General features: G+C 57.4%; 2 protein-coding genes across 4 annotated transcripts; one reads left to right on the top strand and one right to left on the bottom strand.

Moving 5' to 3' along the window:
- The first annotated feature begins 781 nt into the window (after window positions 1–781).
- SLC7A4 (solute carrier family 7 member 4) lies at window positions 782–4645 on the top strand. 2 transcript variants are annotated; one of them, XM_086682324.1, is made up of 5 exons: window positions 782–842; window positions 1615–2636; window positions 3091–3516; window positions 3995–4103; window positions 4207–4645. In XM_086682324.1, exons 2-5 carry the CDS (start codon window positions 1655–1657, stop codon window positions 4481–4483), a joined length of 1794 nt encoding a protein of 597 aa, XP_086538450.1. In that variant the 5' UTR covers window positions 782–842; window positions 1615–1654; the 3' UTR covers window positions 4484–4645. The 2 variants fall into 2 exon arrangements, with proteins under 2 accessions (XP_086538450.1, XP_025789260.1); XM_025933475.2 differs by having other exon boundaries at window positions 3091–3731.
- An 882-nt stretch (window positions 4646–5527) lies between these two features.
- Window positions 5528–16132, bottom strand: LOC112870214 (P2X purinoceptor 6). Of its 2 annotated transcripts, none has more exons than XM_086682337.1 (12): window positions 15891–16132; window positions 15039–15189; window positions 13640–13711; window positions 9973–10048; window positions 9680–9773; window positions 9516–9596; window positions 9285–9426; window positions 9081–9190; window positions 7626–7719; window positions 7471–7536; window positions 7204–7281; window positions 5528–7115 (listed from the first exon to the last, which is right to left on the bottom strand). In XM_086682337.1, the coding sequence occupies exons 1-12, from the start codon at window positions 16022–16024 to the stop codon at window positions 7032–7034; spliced, it is 1182 nt and encodes a 393-aa protein (XP_086538463.1). In that variant the 5' UTR covers window positions 16025–16132; the 3' UTR covers window positions 5528–7031. The 2 variants fall into 2 exon arrangements, with proteins under 2 accessions (XP_086538463.1, XP_025789101.1); XM_025933316.2 differs by having other exon boundaries at window positions 9516–9599; window positions 15891–16124.
- Window positions 16133–16460: the final 328 nt, after the last annotated feature.

The raw sequence follows: 16460 nt of genomic DNA, 5'->3' as shown, positions 1-16460 counted from the left end.
ATGGAGTGGGTGCCCAGCATATGACCTCTCACTGATACCCATGAGTGAGAAGCTGCTGTTTGGGTCCCCCAGGGTCCTCCAAGCCTGATTGGTGCTCCTAGGCTGGGATGGGCTGTCACTGGCATCTGAGGAACCCTAGGGTTGTCCCAAGATGGAAAGCTATAGATTTTCCCCACAAATCCACTTGCCTCCTTTCAGAACAAGGCTCGGAACAGCCAGCAGTTCCCTTAGCTCACAGAACACTCCCCAAAAGCCGTGCACTCCCTCTCCCTCAGCAATGTATGAGGGCGGCTTGCTGCCATCCCATTGTACAGGAGAGGTCAGGGATTGGCCAGGGCCACTCAGCCAGACCCATACCCTCATCTCACCAGAGGCTTGCCTGAGTCCTTGCAGCCCCCAAAATGCCCCAATATTGGGGGAGGGGATCTTGGACAGTAACTGGCTGAGCAGAGTACATGTGCTGGGATGAAGAATCAAGGAGGGTTACTGCAGCCACAGCAAGGGGGTGCATTCCAGATCCCTCCAGACCTGGTCCCTACTCTTGCCTGCCTCCTGAGGCCACCCCAGTGATCTGGATTAGTCACTTCTGGTGGCTTGGGCTTCCTCATCTGTGAACCAGACACAGTAATAGGGCGTCCCTAGATCTGGTGAGTTCTGGTCTGGATCGTGTGAGGTATGGGTACGGTGGGCTATCTGGATACTTGTGTGACAGCGAGGTGGGTGGGGCGCCGTGCTGGATCTGGGGATCTGGCGCAGGGGGAGTGGGGGCGGGCTCTGTGCACGGGCGACGCCAGCTGGCTAGGCAAGCACAGCACGCAGAGCGGCGGCAGCGGTGACAGCAGGTAAGTCTCAGCGAGTCCTACAGGGACGTACTGGGGCCTGAAAGGAGGCAAAGACTTGGATATCCGGGTGGAACTGGCTCTAGGGGCAGCAGCGGAGGCGGTAGCCTATCAGGGCGGGGGCAGAGAAAGAAGCTTTGGCTTCTGGTGCAGGGCTAAGAGAGCCCCACCTCCGGGCCTGTGCGTCTGTCCCCAAGTCTCACGGGGCCAGGGAGGGAGCGGGGGGGGGGGGGGTGGGGGGGGTGGGGGGGTGGGGGGGGTGGGGGGGTGGGGGGGGTGGGGGGGGTGGGGGGGGTGGGGGGGGGTGGCGGAGGGGGTGGGGGTAGTGGTGAGTGCCAATGTCTGAGGCCAGATGGCCGCCTGGTCCCCGCCCAGGGCAGCAGGGCTGCTCCTGTTCCGGGGCCTGGAGGTCTGGAGACCTGCCCAGCTCCCGGGAAGTCTGGGGCTTCCACCTTGCTCTTGGATGCCAGACCAAGGAGAGTTTCCCAACCACACTTCCTGGAGCTGCACCCTTTCCACCTTCAGACCCACCCCCACCCCTGGCCCCCCAAGCACGCCCAGGTCCAGCTGCAAGAGGTTCCTTCACCTGCCCAGAGGCTTCCCTGTGACCTCCTGCCCACTTCTGACTCATCCCAACCCTCAGGCAAGCTAGCTATGCAGGTGTTCGGTCCGGGTGTGTGTGTGTGTGTGTGTGTGGGTGATGGATGGACAGAGCAGACTGAAGCTTGGCCCGAACCTAACTGGGCAGCCTGTCATTCCCCTCTTGCCCTGGTAGGTGCCGGCAGCTGGCTTGGTGCTCCTCTTATCTGCCCATCATGCTCAGGGGGCTGCCCAGCACTGCCAGCCTGGCGCGCTTCTGCCAGAAGCTGAACCGACTGAAGCCACTGGAGGAGTCCACCATGGAGACATCACTGCGGCGCTGCCTGTCCACGCTGGACCTGACCCTGCTGGGCGTGGGTGGCATGGTAGGCTCAGGCCTCTATGTGCTCACAGGCACTGTGGCAAAGCAGATGGCTGGCCCTGCGGTGCTCTTGTCCTTCGCTGTGGCTGCCGTGGCTTCCTTGCTGTCAGCTCTGTGCTATGCAGAGTTTGGGGCACGGCTGCCACGTACGGGCTCTGCCTACCTGTTCACCTACGTGTCCATGGGTGAGCTGTGGGCCTTCCTCATCGGCTGGAATGTGCTCCTCGAGTACCTCATTGGTGGTGCAGCTGTGGCCCGTGCCTGGAGTGGCTACCTGGATGCCATGTTCAACCACCGCATCCACAACTTCACTGAGGCCTATGTTGGAACCTGGCAGGTGCCCTTGCTGGCCCACTACCCAGACTTCCTGGCTGCTGGCATTATAATTTTGGCCTCTGTCTTCATCTCCTGCGGAGCCCGGGTTTCCTCCTGGCTCAACCACACATTCTCTGTTGTCAGCCTCGTCATCATCCTCTTTATCATCATCTTGGGATTTATCCTGGCCCGCCCACACAACTGGAGTGCTGAGGAGGGTGGCTTTGCACCTTTTGGCTTCTCTGGCATCATGGCTGGCACCGCCACCTGCTTCTATGCCTTTGTGGGCTTTGATGTCATTGCTGCCTCCAGTGAGGAGGCCAGAAACCCAAAGCAAGCTGTGCCTGTAGCCATTACCATCTCACTTGGCCTGGCAGCTGGCGCCTACATTCTTGTCTCCACCGTGCTCACCCTCATGGTGCCTTGGCACAGCCTGGACCCTGACTCCGCACTCGCTGATGCCTTCTACCGGCGGGGATATAGCTGGGCTGGCTTCATTGTGGCAGCTGGCTCCATCTGCGGTAAGGGGCCATTCAGGCACGGTGGAAGTGACCGGGGCAGTGGGGCCCTGCCCTAAGCTTCCCAGGGATCACATCTCCATCTGGGTCTGTTACTGGTTGCATATTGGGCCCAGGAAGTTGCTAATTATTAGACTCTCCACCTAGGCTTGTTGAGAGGGATCTACCCACTGTCCCCTCCTAATTGTACATTAGATGTTGGTTCTGAGCATGTGCTTTCAGGTCCTTTCCTGGGAGAAGGACTTAGTCCTCATCAGATTCTCTGACGGACCTGTCACCTAAACTAAGGTGTCCATTTCTGGTGGGGGGGAGGTGGGGAGTAAGCCCTCAGGCTCACCTTGAGATCCCAGACAAACGCATGCCCGTGCTCCCAAGGGGTTGGGCATGCCCTGGCTCGCAGAAGAGGCCCCTGGTAGGCCTGTCACCATGCTGACCAGTCCCCCACCCTCTGCCACAGCCATGAACACTGTCCTGCTCAGCAGTCTCTTCTCCCTGCCACGCATCGTCTATGCCATGGCCGTCGATGGGCTCTTCTTCCAGGTGTTTGCCCAAGTGCACCCCCGGACGCAGGTGCCCATGGCTGGCATCCTTGTGTTCGGGGGCCTCATGACTTGCCTGGCACTGCTGCTGGATCTGGAGGCATTGGTCCAGTTCCTGTCCATTGGCACACTGCTGGCCTACACCTTCGTGGCCACCAGCATTATTGTGCTACGCTTCCAGAGGACCCCTCCGTCCAGTTCCTCAGGCCCAGCCAGCCCTGACCCCAGCGTCAAAGAGTACCATTCTTTCTCGGACCACATACAGCTGGTGGGCACCGAGCAGGACTTAGCCCCCGAGCCTGGGCAGCTGCGGCCAGCCCTAAGGCCCTACCTGGGCTTTCTAGGTAGGTACCGCCCTGGAGCTGCTGTGGCTTGGGCCCTCGGCATCCTGGTGGCCTCGGCCATCACCCTGGCCTGTGTACTGGTCTTCGGGGACTCAGCCCTGCACCTCCCATACGGGGGCTACATCCTGCTGCTCCTGCTCAGCTCTGTCATGTTTCTGTTCAGCCTCCTCATCCTGGGGGCCCACCAGCAACGGCGCCAGCAAGACACCTTCCAGGTACCTTCCCCAGCCAATCCCCACTGGCCGTCAGCCAAGCTAGCTCTCTTTGCCCCTTCCTCCTCTACTGTAGCAGGATGAATCAGGGCTCACAGGGTTGGGGAGGCCAGTATGCCCATCTCCCTCTCTTTCTGCATGGCAAGTGGGCGCTTGTTTCCAGAATCTCCAGAGGTGGAGAACAGCTCTGTGGACTCTTGAGGAATCGGGCCCTGAGCCAGCAGACCTTCTCTGCAGCCCAGCCCAGCCCTGCTCTTCCCCCTCAGATCCCCATGGTGCCCCTGACTCCAGCCCTGAGTATCCTCCTCAACATCTGCCTCATGCTGAAGCTAAGCTACCTGACTTGGCTGCGCTTCTCCATCTGGCTGCTGATCGGTGAGTGGGGGCCAGGCTTGGGGCCCTGGGTGGGCTGCAGGAAGAAGGCAAGGAGGGCAAGCAGGGCCGGGACCTGCCCTTCAGTCTCCCACAACTCCTGCAGGGCTCGCCGTGTATTTTGGCTATGGCATCTGGCACAGCAAAGAGAATCAGCGGGAGTTGCCAGAGCTGACCACCACACGCTACGTGGTGTTCCCCAGCACCAACCTGGAGGAGACGGTACAGACTGTGCAGCCCCCCAGCCAGCTGCCCTCCCAGGAGTCCAGCCCCACGGAGTAGCCCACCAGTCCGTGAATCGAGCTGGAGGCCCGCCCATGCTTGCTCTGCCCTCACCCCACCTCCTCAGGAGCCCTGAGGAGCTGGGAGTCCCTTCTGTCTGAGCCAGCTCAGGTTTGCAGGCCTGCCCATGCTGAGGGGTCCCCCAGACCTTAAAGCCTTAGCCCAAGTGCCTAGCTTTGGGTTTTGGGGAGTGGGCCATGGCCAGTGCTGGTGTGGGGAACATTTTGCCCAGAGCCTTACTGTTCATGAACAACTCCAGTTACTTGGGCAGGTGGGGTGGGTTAGGGTGGGTGGGGAGGAAGCCTGCAACCCCAGATAGCCATAATAATAACCTCTTGGCCAGCCACATGGCTGCTGTGTCCACCATTGCATTCTTTGTGTCACTGAGTCCTCTCCTGCCCCCAGGAACCAGGTGATTGTTCCCAATCCATAGCAAAGATGCCAAAATTTGGCAAGAGGGGGGCACCAGCTGTGGTCAGGGACACCACCGAGCCTGAGTCCTGGGGTCCTGCCCTCAGGCCGGTGCCCTTTGCCGAGCTCAGAGGGAAGCTGCATACACCCCCGCACACACCATGAGAGGAGGGATCCATGAAAAGGGCAGAGTCAGGCTCCCCTGCACAGGCTCCCCACATGTCCCCTGGTTGGGGGGCAGATCCAGAGAGCAGAGCCTGGGTCCCAAAAAAGGCCACCTAGAAAGGGCAGTGGAGTTCCAGGCCCCTCGTGGGTTCCCAGGGTTTCCAGGAAATGTAGTCCCCAGAGATGTAGAGGTACACTGCATTGGCACACGTGACTCTTAAGCATGTGCCCACCTGGCCCACATGGCTACCCTGGTAGTTCACACCCACATGCAGACTGAGGCAACAGCTGTTTCCAGCTCAAGCCTGGCCACAGCTTTCCAGCTGTCACAGCTGGCACTCATCCTCTCTCCCCACCTCTTTCCTCAAGGGCTTTGAGAGAAAGGCTACACACGTGTATGATATACGCTCCCTGTATACGGATGCAAAATACCCGGGCCTGCTCCAAGTACCTTTGAGTCCAACTGGTGGCTGTGAGGCTCCAGTCCTTGGGGGGGTCATCAGGCCCTCCCTGCCCCCTACCACTGCTTTCAACTACCCATTCCTGCATATAAGGACTACACAGGAAACTGCTGGTTTTGGCAGGCTTTACTCTTGACTTTCTGCAGCTATGACAGCTTTCGTTGGGCCCTGAGGACAACCAGGTACATGTGACCCCAACTCCAATGACCACACCTCAGAGCCACGTTCTCTCACCCTGGCTCTTCTGAACCTGCCTCCCCATGGACGTTGCTCTGGGGACTGAGAAGCAGCAGAGACCCTGAGGCTTTGCTGGGGCTCCAGGTGCCTCCCAGATGCTAGTTCAGCCTGAGCGCCAGCCCTGGTCTTCCCCAGCTGGCCTTTGTTGCTCCACCGCCAAACTGCCAGCACACCCCTGGTCACCAGGGACCCATGAGAAAGAAGCCCCTTGCCTCCCTGGGGTGGGTACTCCGAAATCCTTGCCTCTGCCCTGGGAGCAGGAAGGAGTTTGGCTCCTACAGCCCTTGTTCCTCCCCTACTGATATGGGGCTGTGGGGGGTGGGGGATTTCTCCAGCAGGCAGGACTCAGACCCTGAAAGATACCAGGCCAGCCCGCTGGGGGTCTTTGTGTCCTTTGGGACGTGCAGATGCCCTGACAGGTTCTTAGATATAACCTTGGGTAGCAGATGGACAGCTTCCCTAACCCCATGGCTCCAGTGAGCAGGTTCCAGGGCTGGGGGGTTAATGAGGAGGCGTATAGAAGATCCCAAAGGATCCAGTGACCACTAACTCAACCTCTTCACCTTCTCCTCCCCATCCCAACCCTCCACACCCCAAGGGCTACTACCAAGAAGGAGCTGATGCTCATAAGCTGGGCAGGTGTGAGACCAAAGGGTGCCTGTGCCCTTGCCTGGGGTGCCAGGGGGTTGGATTAACTTCCTACACACCCCTCATTCCATGGATGAGGCCCAGAGTTGGGTAGGAGCCCACCTCAGGCAACCCAACATGGGAGCAGCTGACCCCTCTTGTCAGGCTTCTTTCTACCTTGCTTTAGACTCCAGTTGCACAGACCCCAGCGGGGCACAGCTGAGAGGGAGGGGTTCTACCTAAGATGGGGTGTAGGTAGGGGGAGGAGGGCCGGAGTCCGCCATTGCCAGTGGGAGGGTCAGTGCTGACAGCTGGTGAGTAGGCCACCTCTGAAAACACTGGTGATGGAGGCTGGGAGAGAGTTCTTTAGACCTAGACACAGCAGGAGCCCCACTGGACCATTGCCCTGTCATGTGGGTATCCCAGGGGCTCCCCTTCTCTGTGGCTCCTGTTCTGCTGCAGGTCTCTATACGAAACTGGCTTCTCTGGCTCCCCCAGGCAGCATCCTGCTAGAGCTGGAGTCAGGGGAGAGACAGTCTGTCTGGGAGTAGGAGGGTGGAATTCTCCCCTCCCCCATACCTGCTCCTGCTGGGGCTTTGCCCAGGAGGTCCCCAAGGTGGGCCCCCACCCCCACCCCACAACCAGCGGGGAACAGCTGCAGGCCTCAGGAACAGGCCAGTGAGTGGGAGACCGGAGCCTTGGCACGGTCACTCTGGTGTCGGTGTCTGGCTCCCAGACTGGGTCCCCTCTAAGACACCTGGGCAGCCATGCACGGGGGTGCAGAAGCTGGTTCTGTCTGCTCGGGGTTGGTGGTCACCTTCGGAGCCTTTGCCTGCAAATGAGAACATCATATCAGGGCTCTGACCAACATCCTCCAAAGTGTAACAGAACCCAAGGATCTGGACGGGTCCGTGGCTCACCTCCTCATACTTGGTCCTCCAGTAGAAATGGGCTTCTTCGTCCACATACAACAGCAGCAGATCACAGAAGAAGGTGATCTGGGAAAGGCAGGGCAGACCTGTGCCCTGGCCCTCAACTTGCCCTTCTACCACCTCCCCGGCCCTCACCACAAGACAACGTTATGCACGGGAGAGGAGTGGGGGGCGGGGGGTGGGGCTCAGGTATGCACTCGGGCAGGCCTGGGCACGCAGTTGCAACCAAAGGGAGCCCACGTTAGTCAGACTCACCACACCCAGCCAAGCTGCTCCGGTGCCCAGAGTGATGGTCGTGGGGATGAGGCCGAACTTCCCTGCCTGAGACCGACCTGGGCTGAGCCTCTAGAGCTATGACCGTCTCCCCCTCCTACTCCTACCACCCATTGCCTTCACCCAACACCTCCTACCTGCCCAGTGACAAGGATGTCGAAGCGGATCCCATAGAGCTTGAGCAGACTCCGAGCCTCCACACCTGAGGCTTTCCACCAGTGAGTGGCTGTCCTGAGGGTAGGAAAGTCTGGTGGCTTGCTCTGCTGCCACTCCTGGGCTGGGCTGGTCCTCCCAGGCCTCCTTCTTACCCATCCATTGATTCTAAAAACCCCCATCCCCAGCTGTCTCCCCCTGTGCCATTGCTGAGGACCCAGGGAAAAGGCAACCTGGGACCTGCCCCGTAGAAGCTCCCTGCCTGCTGAGGGGACAGAGGGGACAGCAGGATCCCTACATAGACACTATTACTGGGGGAGGGGGCAGGTAGGGAGGCAAGATCTGGGCTGTGTGAGTCCAAAGGGCGAGGGGGAACTCACTACCCCTAGAAACTGGGTGGGAAAGGCTTTCTACAAGGGATACTTTGAGGCTGGTCTTCCAGGGGTCAGGAAGGAGTGTTCTAGACAGAGAAAGTAGGACAGGTAAGAGCACAGAGGTGCAGGAAGCAGAATGTGGGTAGGGAGCCAGCCCCTCATCATTGCAAAGGGCCGGGGAGGTCAAGGAAGCCAGGCCAGGAAAAGCCCAGTGAGCAATGTCAAGGGACATGGTCTCTAGGCCTGGGGGCTGTGTGCGCGTATGTGTGACAATGACCAGGTGACAGGAAGTGACAAGGATTCCCGGCAGGTTGAGGGAGACCTGTTTAGGAGACTCAAAGACATGACAATAAATGCAACACAAGATCCCTGAAAGCATCCTGGATCAGAAAATAAAAAGATAAAGGACTATTATTGGCATGGTTGGAGAAATTCAGAGTAAATATTCGATTTACTCTGCCAATGTTAAATGTATTGAGTGTGACTGTGGTACCGTGGTCACGTGGGTAAGGTCCTCATTCTCAGGACAGTGTTGAGAGGAAGAGTGTCAGATGTCTGCCACTTACTCTAAAATGCTTCCCTTTGAAATCTATCTAACTATATCCAGCTCGTTCTAGAGAGGGAGAGAGAAAGCAAATGTGGCAAAATGATAAAAAATAAAACCCAAACCAAAAAAACCCTAGTGAACCCAGATAGAGGGTATATGGCTTTGCATTTTTATGTAGGTTTTTGACATTGTTGAGATAAGACCTAAGGGAAAAGTAAAAAAGAACCCCCCCCCCGCCGCCAGCCGAGGAGGGAGGTGCTAGAGGCAGGGTGGGGTGGGAGAGGGGCTGGGGGGTTGAGGAGTCCCAGGGAACAGAAGGGGGATGGGATCAGGAGGGAGGCTGGACAGAGCCTGTGCTGGGGGACCAGAGCTTAGGACACCCCTCCTGCCCCTGGGGCCCTCCTCACACACACAATGGAATCTCCAGAGAGCTGGGCCAGGGTGTGGCCAGTCCTGGTTGCCACAGGACAGTGGGGGGACCTGGCTAAGGAACAGCAGGAGGGCAGTAGGGGCCGCACCTGAAGTTGTAGCTCCTCTCCTGCAGCTGGAAGGAATAGTGGGGCCGACAGTCGGAGCCCCCAGCATCCAGGTCACAATCCCAGTGGACTCGGACGCCCACAGCACCTCCCTGCACACAGCACATTGCTCGCTGCTTCACCAGCACGCAGGCCCCGGGACCCTCTCCCCGAGCCTTCCTGGAACTCTTCCCCCCATGGACCCACCAGCAATGCCAGGTCCTCAAAGACCCCTCCAGCTGCAGCCACGAGATCCCCAATGCGGAACACAGGGCAGTAAGGGCTGTAGCGTGAGTCGTAGCGACAGCGCTTGAAATAAGTGGCGTCCCAGGTGTCTAAGGCATTGGACCTGGGGGTGGGGGTGGGGGATGGGACAGACGGTCAGGTAAGACAGGACCCAAGGAGGGTCTGGGGCCAGCAGGACACACCCACACTTACTTGGAGAAGTTGAACTTGCTGAAGGTGACAGTGTTCTTGATGAACAGGGTGAAGTTCTCTGCCTGGACCAGTAGGGGCTTCCTGCTGGTAAAGAAGTGAAGGGCAGACTCCTGGGTTCTGGGGCCTTGTCCTGGAGGTGGGTGGGGGTGGGTGGAGAGACTTACATGGGCACAGTGCCGCTCTCCACGGGGCACCAGCCCTGGATCTCACAGGTCCTGTGGGTCCCGTTGAATTCCACACATTGGCCCGTTTTCATGCCTTGAGAATACAAAACAAACACCAGGCCCTCAAATCTCCACAGGGCCAGGGGATGAGACAGGGCAGGGGGCCACTGACAGAAAGGAGAGATGCAGAGGCACCACCAGGCCTGCCCTCACGAACCACCCAGGGTCCCAGCCCGGGCCCTGGAGCCCCCACCCAGGGGAGCCCATGGAAGACAGGGCCCACAGTTACCAACCGTGGCTGTGTGTCCCCGTCTCCCCTTCCGGACAGTCCTCATCAGCCCAGCAGTTAGCCAGCGGGATGGAAGGGTGCTGAGGTAGGGAAAGCAAAGTGGCCAAGGGCTCGGGGACTGTTTCCCCTCTGTGACCCAGTCTTGCAGTCTGCAGGGACACAGCCCTCCCTGCCTTAGCTGCATAGAGGTCCCTGAGTTCGGGGGCACATGGCAAAGCTGGAGGGTAAAAATAAAAGGAGGTGGTTGGAGGAGGAAGGTGGCAAGCACCGCCACCCCCCACCCCCCGCCAGATAGGGGTGCAGGTGCTGTATTCCAAGGCAGAGCAAGCCTCCTTCCTTCCTGATAGCTCTCTCCTGGCCGGAGGCCCAGATCCTCTGGTCCACCTCAGACAACAGAACAGGGAAGGTGAAGGGACTCTGGGAAGGGCTAGTTCATGCCAGAGTGGAGGGGTGGGGCACGGTGAACAAAGGGCAGGGACCTAGTTGGAGGGGGCTGGGTAGGGAAGTGGCAGGACCACACACACTTGCTGAGGGACCATAGGCTAGTCCCTCCCCTACTTATTCTTGGGCAAAGCGTTCTGGCGATCAGTCAGAAGGGGGGACTAGCAAACTTTCTGGGGGTCCTACACCCCCCAAAGAGGAAGGCACGCTCTCAGACACAGCTCTGCCCCAGGCTGACAGTGAGCACCATTGTCCAGGTTACCTGGCTCAGGAGCAGAAGGAGGAGCGGTGTGCCAGGGTGGCAAGAAGGACTTGGGGACTCCAAGCCAAACGAGACAGTGGGACTGTGTGGGGTTGGGACCGTGATACGTGGGCAGAGGACAGAGTGGGGCCTCCTGTGTCCTGAGTCCGCCCCTCCCCTCCACCCTGGCTGGGCCACCGTCTCCTCCAATCGAACCTCATGATAACCACCACGGGGCCGCTCTCTGCATCATCTGCCTCATTCATTCAGCAGAGACCATCCCTAGTTCTGCCATGCTCCTGTGATCAAGTTTAGCTCTTTCGCAGAGTTCACAGGGCCCCTGAGGTCTTGGGCTACCCCCTTGCCACCTGAATCCAAATCTAGGCTCCAACCCCACTCAGCAGCAGGTGACCCTGGAGGTGCCTCATCTCACATAGCTTGGGCCCTTTGCTCATACAGCTCCCTCTGCCTGGACCGTCTCAAGATCCCACTTGAGCCTTGAGTTCTGTGGGAAACCCTTCCTGAGGCCCTGAGCTGGCAGACATGCCTCCCTGGGTCTGCAGCTGCAGCCTCTGCCCCCATCACGGGACCGGCCACCTTGGCTGGGCTGCCTGTGCAGGAGCTCCTTGAGATAAAAGGGGGTGGAGTCTTGCAAGTCCAGCATCAGGCCTGGCCCCCAAGAGGCTCAGCAGTTGTTTGCTAAAGGCTGTGAGTCTCCAAGGAGCACAGCCAATATGTCGGGAAGGACCGGATGACCAGGACCGCCGAGAAGAGCTGGCGGGATCTCTGGTGAGTCTCCAGAAGCCATGTTGTCAGATCTGATTACTTCCCAGCTCCAGTAGTTTCATAGGAAGACCTAGAAGCCGGGACATGAGGCAAATCACATGGATCCAGAAAACACAGAATGATGGCTTCAGGAAATTTTCAGGACAGCCTACAGCCTGAACATTAATCAGATGTCCTCTGAGCATTTAGAAAATGAAGGACATCGTGTATGTTTGCCGTGTGTAAGCACATCCTTTGTGCACATGCTTCACATCCTTTGTGGACAGAGCCAACCTAGGACATGTGATGCCTCCAGCAACTGTGGTGGCACCAACAATCAGGACACAGGGGACAGGTGACCACACAGTTACTCCCCAGCCCTGCAAGCAATTAAATGTTAGATGTGATTTAAAAATTGTTTGTTTAAGTTTATTTACTTTGAGAGAGCGAGCAATCAGCGGAGGGGCAGAGAGAGGGGGAGAGAGAGAATCACGAGCAGGCTCCTCACTGTCAGCATGGAGCCCAATGCAGGACTCAGACTTACAAACTGTGAGATCATGATGTGGGCCGAAACCAAGAGTCGTCGATGCTTAACCCACTGAGCCACCCAGGTGTCCCGTGTTAGAGGTGATTTTAAAAAGCTGTTACCATGGAAGTAGGCTTCCAAGGCTATGTCCTGAGTCCCAACTGCTCAAATAAAATCCACAGTTGGAGAACCATACACTTAAAAACGGGTAAGATGCGGGGCACCTGGGTGGCTCAGTCAGTTAAGTGTCCGACTCTTGGTTTCAGCTCAGGTCATGGTCTCGAGGTTTGAATTCAAGCCCTACATTGGGCTCTGAGCTGACAGCATGGAGCCTGTTTGGGATTCTCTCTCTCTCTTTCCCTCTCTCTCTGCCCCTCCCCTGCTTGCTCTCTCTCTCTCTCTCTCTCTCTCTCTCTCTCTCTCTCTCAAAAGTAAACAAAAAAAATTCTTTAATGGGTAAGATGGTAAATTTTATGTTACATGTATTTTATCACACACACACACAAATTTGAGGGAAAAAAAAACCCCATAACTGGAGAGAAGAGCACTGTGCACTGTGACAGACGCTGGATCCATGGGTCACCCTTAGGCAAGGGACAATGGGGAGATTTTAGGTGGAAAACCTGCAATTCTGGATGAGAAATAGACAAGAATAGGATGAGCGACTCTGGTGTGACCACAGTTGTAAAAACTGCCTGGGACACCTGAGTGGCTCAGTCGGTTAAGTGTCTGAGTGGAGCTCAGGTCATGAACTCGCGGTCCGTGAGTTCAAGCCCCGCATCGGGCTCTGTGCTGACAGCTCAGAGCCTGGAGCCTGCTTCAGATTCTGTGTCTCCTTCTCTCTCTGCCCCTCCCCCACTCGCACTCTGTCTTTCTCTCTCTCTCAAAAATAAATAAAACGTTAAAAAAAAATTTTTTTTTAATGCCCAGAGATCATAAGTGACCCTCAGGTCAGCACAAGCTGGTGTTTTCGTGCTTGCCCACAAAAATGGAAGCTGACTTGGGACACATTAATAGAGTCTGTGCATACAAGAGAGGAAGGGCTCTATTAGAGCTCACCTGAGTCTTATACCCAGTTCTGACAAACTGGAAGGTGCCCAGAGGTGGGACCAGGAAGGGAAGGGGCCTGGATATCTCACAGGCGGCTACAGTGGAAGACTCCAGAAGACTGCTTGGAGGACCAGAGACTGGGCGGCCTTGAACATGTGACTCTACCTTACTGAGATTCTCATCTTAAATGGGATCATAGTAATTCCTTTTTAAAAATTTTTTGTAAACGTTTATTTATTTTTGAGAGAGAGAGAGAGAGAGACATACACACGCAGAGTGTGAACGGGGGAGAGGCAGAGAGGGAGACACAGGATCTGAAGCAGGCTCCAGGGTCTGAGCTGTCAGCACAGAGCCTGACGTGGGGCTCGAACTCACAAACTGTGAGATCATAACCTGAGCCGAAGTAGGACGCTTACCGGACTGAGCCATCCAGGTGCTCCTGGATCATTAGTGATTCCTACCAGGCAAGGTATTTGTGAAGACTAAATGGAATGATTCACTAAAAGGTTTTCGCTCAGTGCCTGGGATACAGTAGCATATATATACTAAGCCCTCAGTTACCTGGGAAGGCGAGCGGAGGACATGGCTGGTGACCCAGGTCTGGCAGAGGAACTAGGGACCCGCTGGGAAGCTCCTGAGCAACCTTACCTCTGGACATCTGTCCTGAACTTGTTCTGGCGTCACAAGAAAATTGGTCACCAAGAAGAACACATTCTCTCCCTAGAAAGCAAGTGTCAGAGTCAGTCTCTGCTTCCCTCTCCAAAAGAGAGAGGCCAGAAGCTGGCAGCTTGGCTTGTGGGGAAAGGGGTCCTGGCCCCATCAAGTCATCAACTCTGCCCCAGGAGAGCGCCTCCAGTGAGGCAAGTTGAAATAGAGAAGAGAGGCCAGCTGGGTTTCTGGCCTTTTCTAAGCCCACAGCTGCCTCTTTGAGACAAGTGTATCTTCCATGTTTGTATTCATTCCTTCAACCAGAATTTTCCAATTGCCTCCTGCTTCCAGGCACTGAAGATCCAGAGCTGAGTTGGACCAGGAGCCTGCCCAGGCTAGTCGGGAGGCGGGCCCCTCGTTGCACACATGGTCAGGGGCCAGTGGAGCAGGCGGTGAACTCTGCCTGGGCAAACGGTGGCTAAGGACAGGCAGGGTGGCTGGCATCCAAGCGCCGTGTGTGTGAGTTCTGAAAGTTTGGGGCAATGCACACCCAGGAAAGAGAGGAGGCAGCAGGTGTGACAGCGGTCAGGATCTGGAGGGACTCGGTGGCCACCACTATGGAAAGGAAGTCTCCCCGGGGTGGAAACAAGGGTTGTCAAGCTCTGATTGATAACATATAGGACAGCTCAGGCTGGCTGCTGGGTAGAGTGCATCCGGGGACCCACTACCCACTAGAAGGTCACGGCCTCCTACAGGTACGACACAGGCAGCGGTGAAAACTACTAGGAGGTGGGATGGTCAGAGGGAGGGACAGGTCCAGCTTTGGCCCTCATTGGATGAAGAGAGGCCACACTGGGAGAGGGAGATGATTTTTCTATGGACGTGGTGGGTGTGTACCCAGGAGGCAGCTGTGCTAGAGGCAGGTGGTCACTGGGGTTACAGTTTTGGCACTGGCAGGATAAAGGTAGAAACTGAGGCTGTGGGCAATCTGGGTAAAGGGAGGAGCCAGAAATGCCTCGTGGGAGGGCCAGAGGAGGAGTGTCCCAGGTCAGGGAGGGGAGCATTCAGGAAGCTCAAGGCCCTGGTTCCCCAAGCTTCTCCTGCCCCACCCTCAAGCTCAAGCCTTGAGTTCCTAAACTTTCCACTCTTCTAAGTACAGCCTCTGTAAAGGCTGTTCCTCTGGCCTGGCTTCCTGGTCTGTCCCCTTGTCCTCCTAGACACTCCTTACACATCCCAGAAAGCCCTATCCAGGCACCACTCCTCTGTAAGGCTCTTCCCAAGCCCGGCCCTATGACGGTGCCAGCACCCTGCTCTGGCATCACATGCCTCTCTCACACACATTCTCTGCAAGGGTGGTATCAGAGGTGTCACTGCCTAGCAGCAGAACCACGGCACCTACCTGTGGTGGCTTCACGAAGTCTGCCACATCCCACAGTCGGTTACCCAGCTCCTCGATCTGGGTCACAGAAACCCCTTTGAGTTTGGTGATGACGGAAATCTGGGGGTCCAGGTCTCGCTCCTGGTAGCCTTTTTTGGTGAGGAGAGCCCACCTTAGGAAGAATTGATGGGCAGTGTGGCACGTCCCTGGCCCATGGTAAGCAAGTGGGACCCACCCTCTCAGCCTCTCTCCTCATACACCCTGCAGGCTCCCAACCCAGGATTCAGGGCCCCTAGCTCCCCTCCAGCCTCATTTTCCACCCCAAACACCCTGCACAGATCAGAAGCTCCAACCATGATCAGAGAGCCAGTCTTTCATGGCACCCATGGGCTTGGAGATGCCCATCACCTCCTCCTTCACCGGCCAACACCCTCCTCCTGTCCTGGCTAGGCCCAACTCCTCCTTAAAGACTCCCCCGACCCAGCTAAAATTGGTGGTCTCTATCGGGGACCTTAGTGCTGCAGCTCTCCCAAACACCAGGAGCTACTTCCTACCCCACCAGGGGCCTCCTGGGTATGGGCGGGGGCCCATCTTGCTCTGTGTGCAGAGCTCAATATGGGCCTGGCAACAAGGCACAGGAGAGGAGGCAGGTGGACACACAGGAAGGAGTACACAAGCATACAGCTTGCTCTTGTATCCACTGACCTCCAGACAGACAAAGATCCTCCCTTCTGCCTACTTGCTCCCCTGTTCCCACCCGCTCCCCTCTGCTACCACCAGCTCAGCCCCTGAAGAGTCAAACCCTCAACCCTCAGCCCAGGACTAAGAGTCATTATCCCTCCAGCCAGTGTGGCCCAGGAGCCATTCTCTTACCCCACCACGTAGGCCATGACCCCGAGCTGCAGCAACCTCTGCAGGGCGCCCACCCGCCAGTTCCTGGTTATCACATACTTCTCCGTTTTGTAATCCAGAAGCCCCCAGCCCGCCAGGGCCCCCGGGGAGCCCATGCTTCCAGCTCCTGCTGTCTGCTGGGGCACATGAGTCAGCACAGCAGCTGCAGCCACAGCTGAATAGGAGGTAAAGCAGGCGTCCAAGCCGGCGGGCCAGCAGCTATTAAAGGGACACTTCCACTGGGACAGGTTCCAGCCTCCACCCCTCAGCCCTGGGTTTAGTCCCAACCACCAGCTGCCCAGGGCCTGCCACCCTCTCCCTCTGCAGGGGCCCAGGGCCAGGCAGAGAGGAGCAGCCCCTGCAACCTGCCCTCTGGCCTCACTTCCTTGGGGGAGGGAAGGAGGAGGAAATGACAAGTGTCATAGGTACTGTGAGAGGGCAGCATGAGGACTGCAGGAGCCCAGAGGAGGGGTCAAGAAAAACCTCAGGAAAGGGGCGCCTGGGTGGCTTAGCCGGTTAAGCGTCCGGCTTGGGCTCAGGTCATGATCTTGC

The sequence above is a fragment of the Puma concolor genome, chromosome D3 (genome assembly GCF_028749965.1).
Source record: "Puma concolor isolate L17-30 chromosome D3, mPumCon1.1.hap2, whole genome shotgun sequence".
In the NCBI taxonomy this organism is placed as follows: Eukaryota; Metazoa; Chordata; class Mammalia; order Carnivora; family Felidae; genus Puma; species Puma concolor.
The sequence above is the reverse complement of the archived record's forward strand: the minus strand, read 5'-3'. Positions and strand labels throughout refer to the sequence as shown.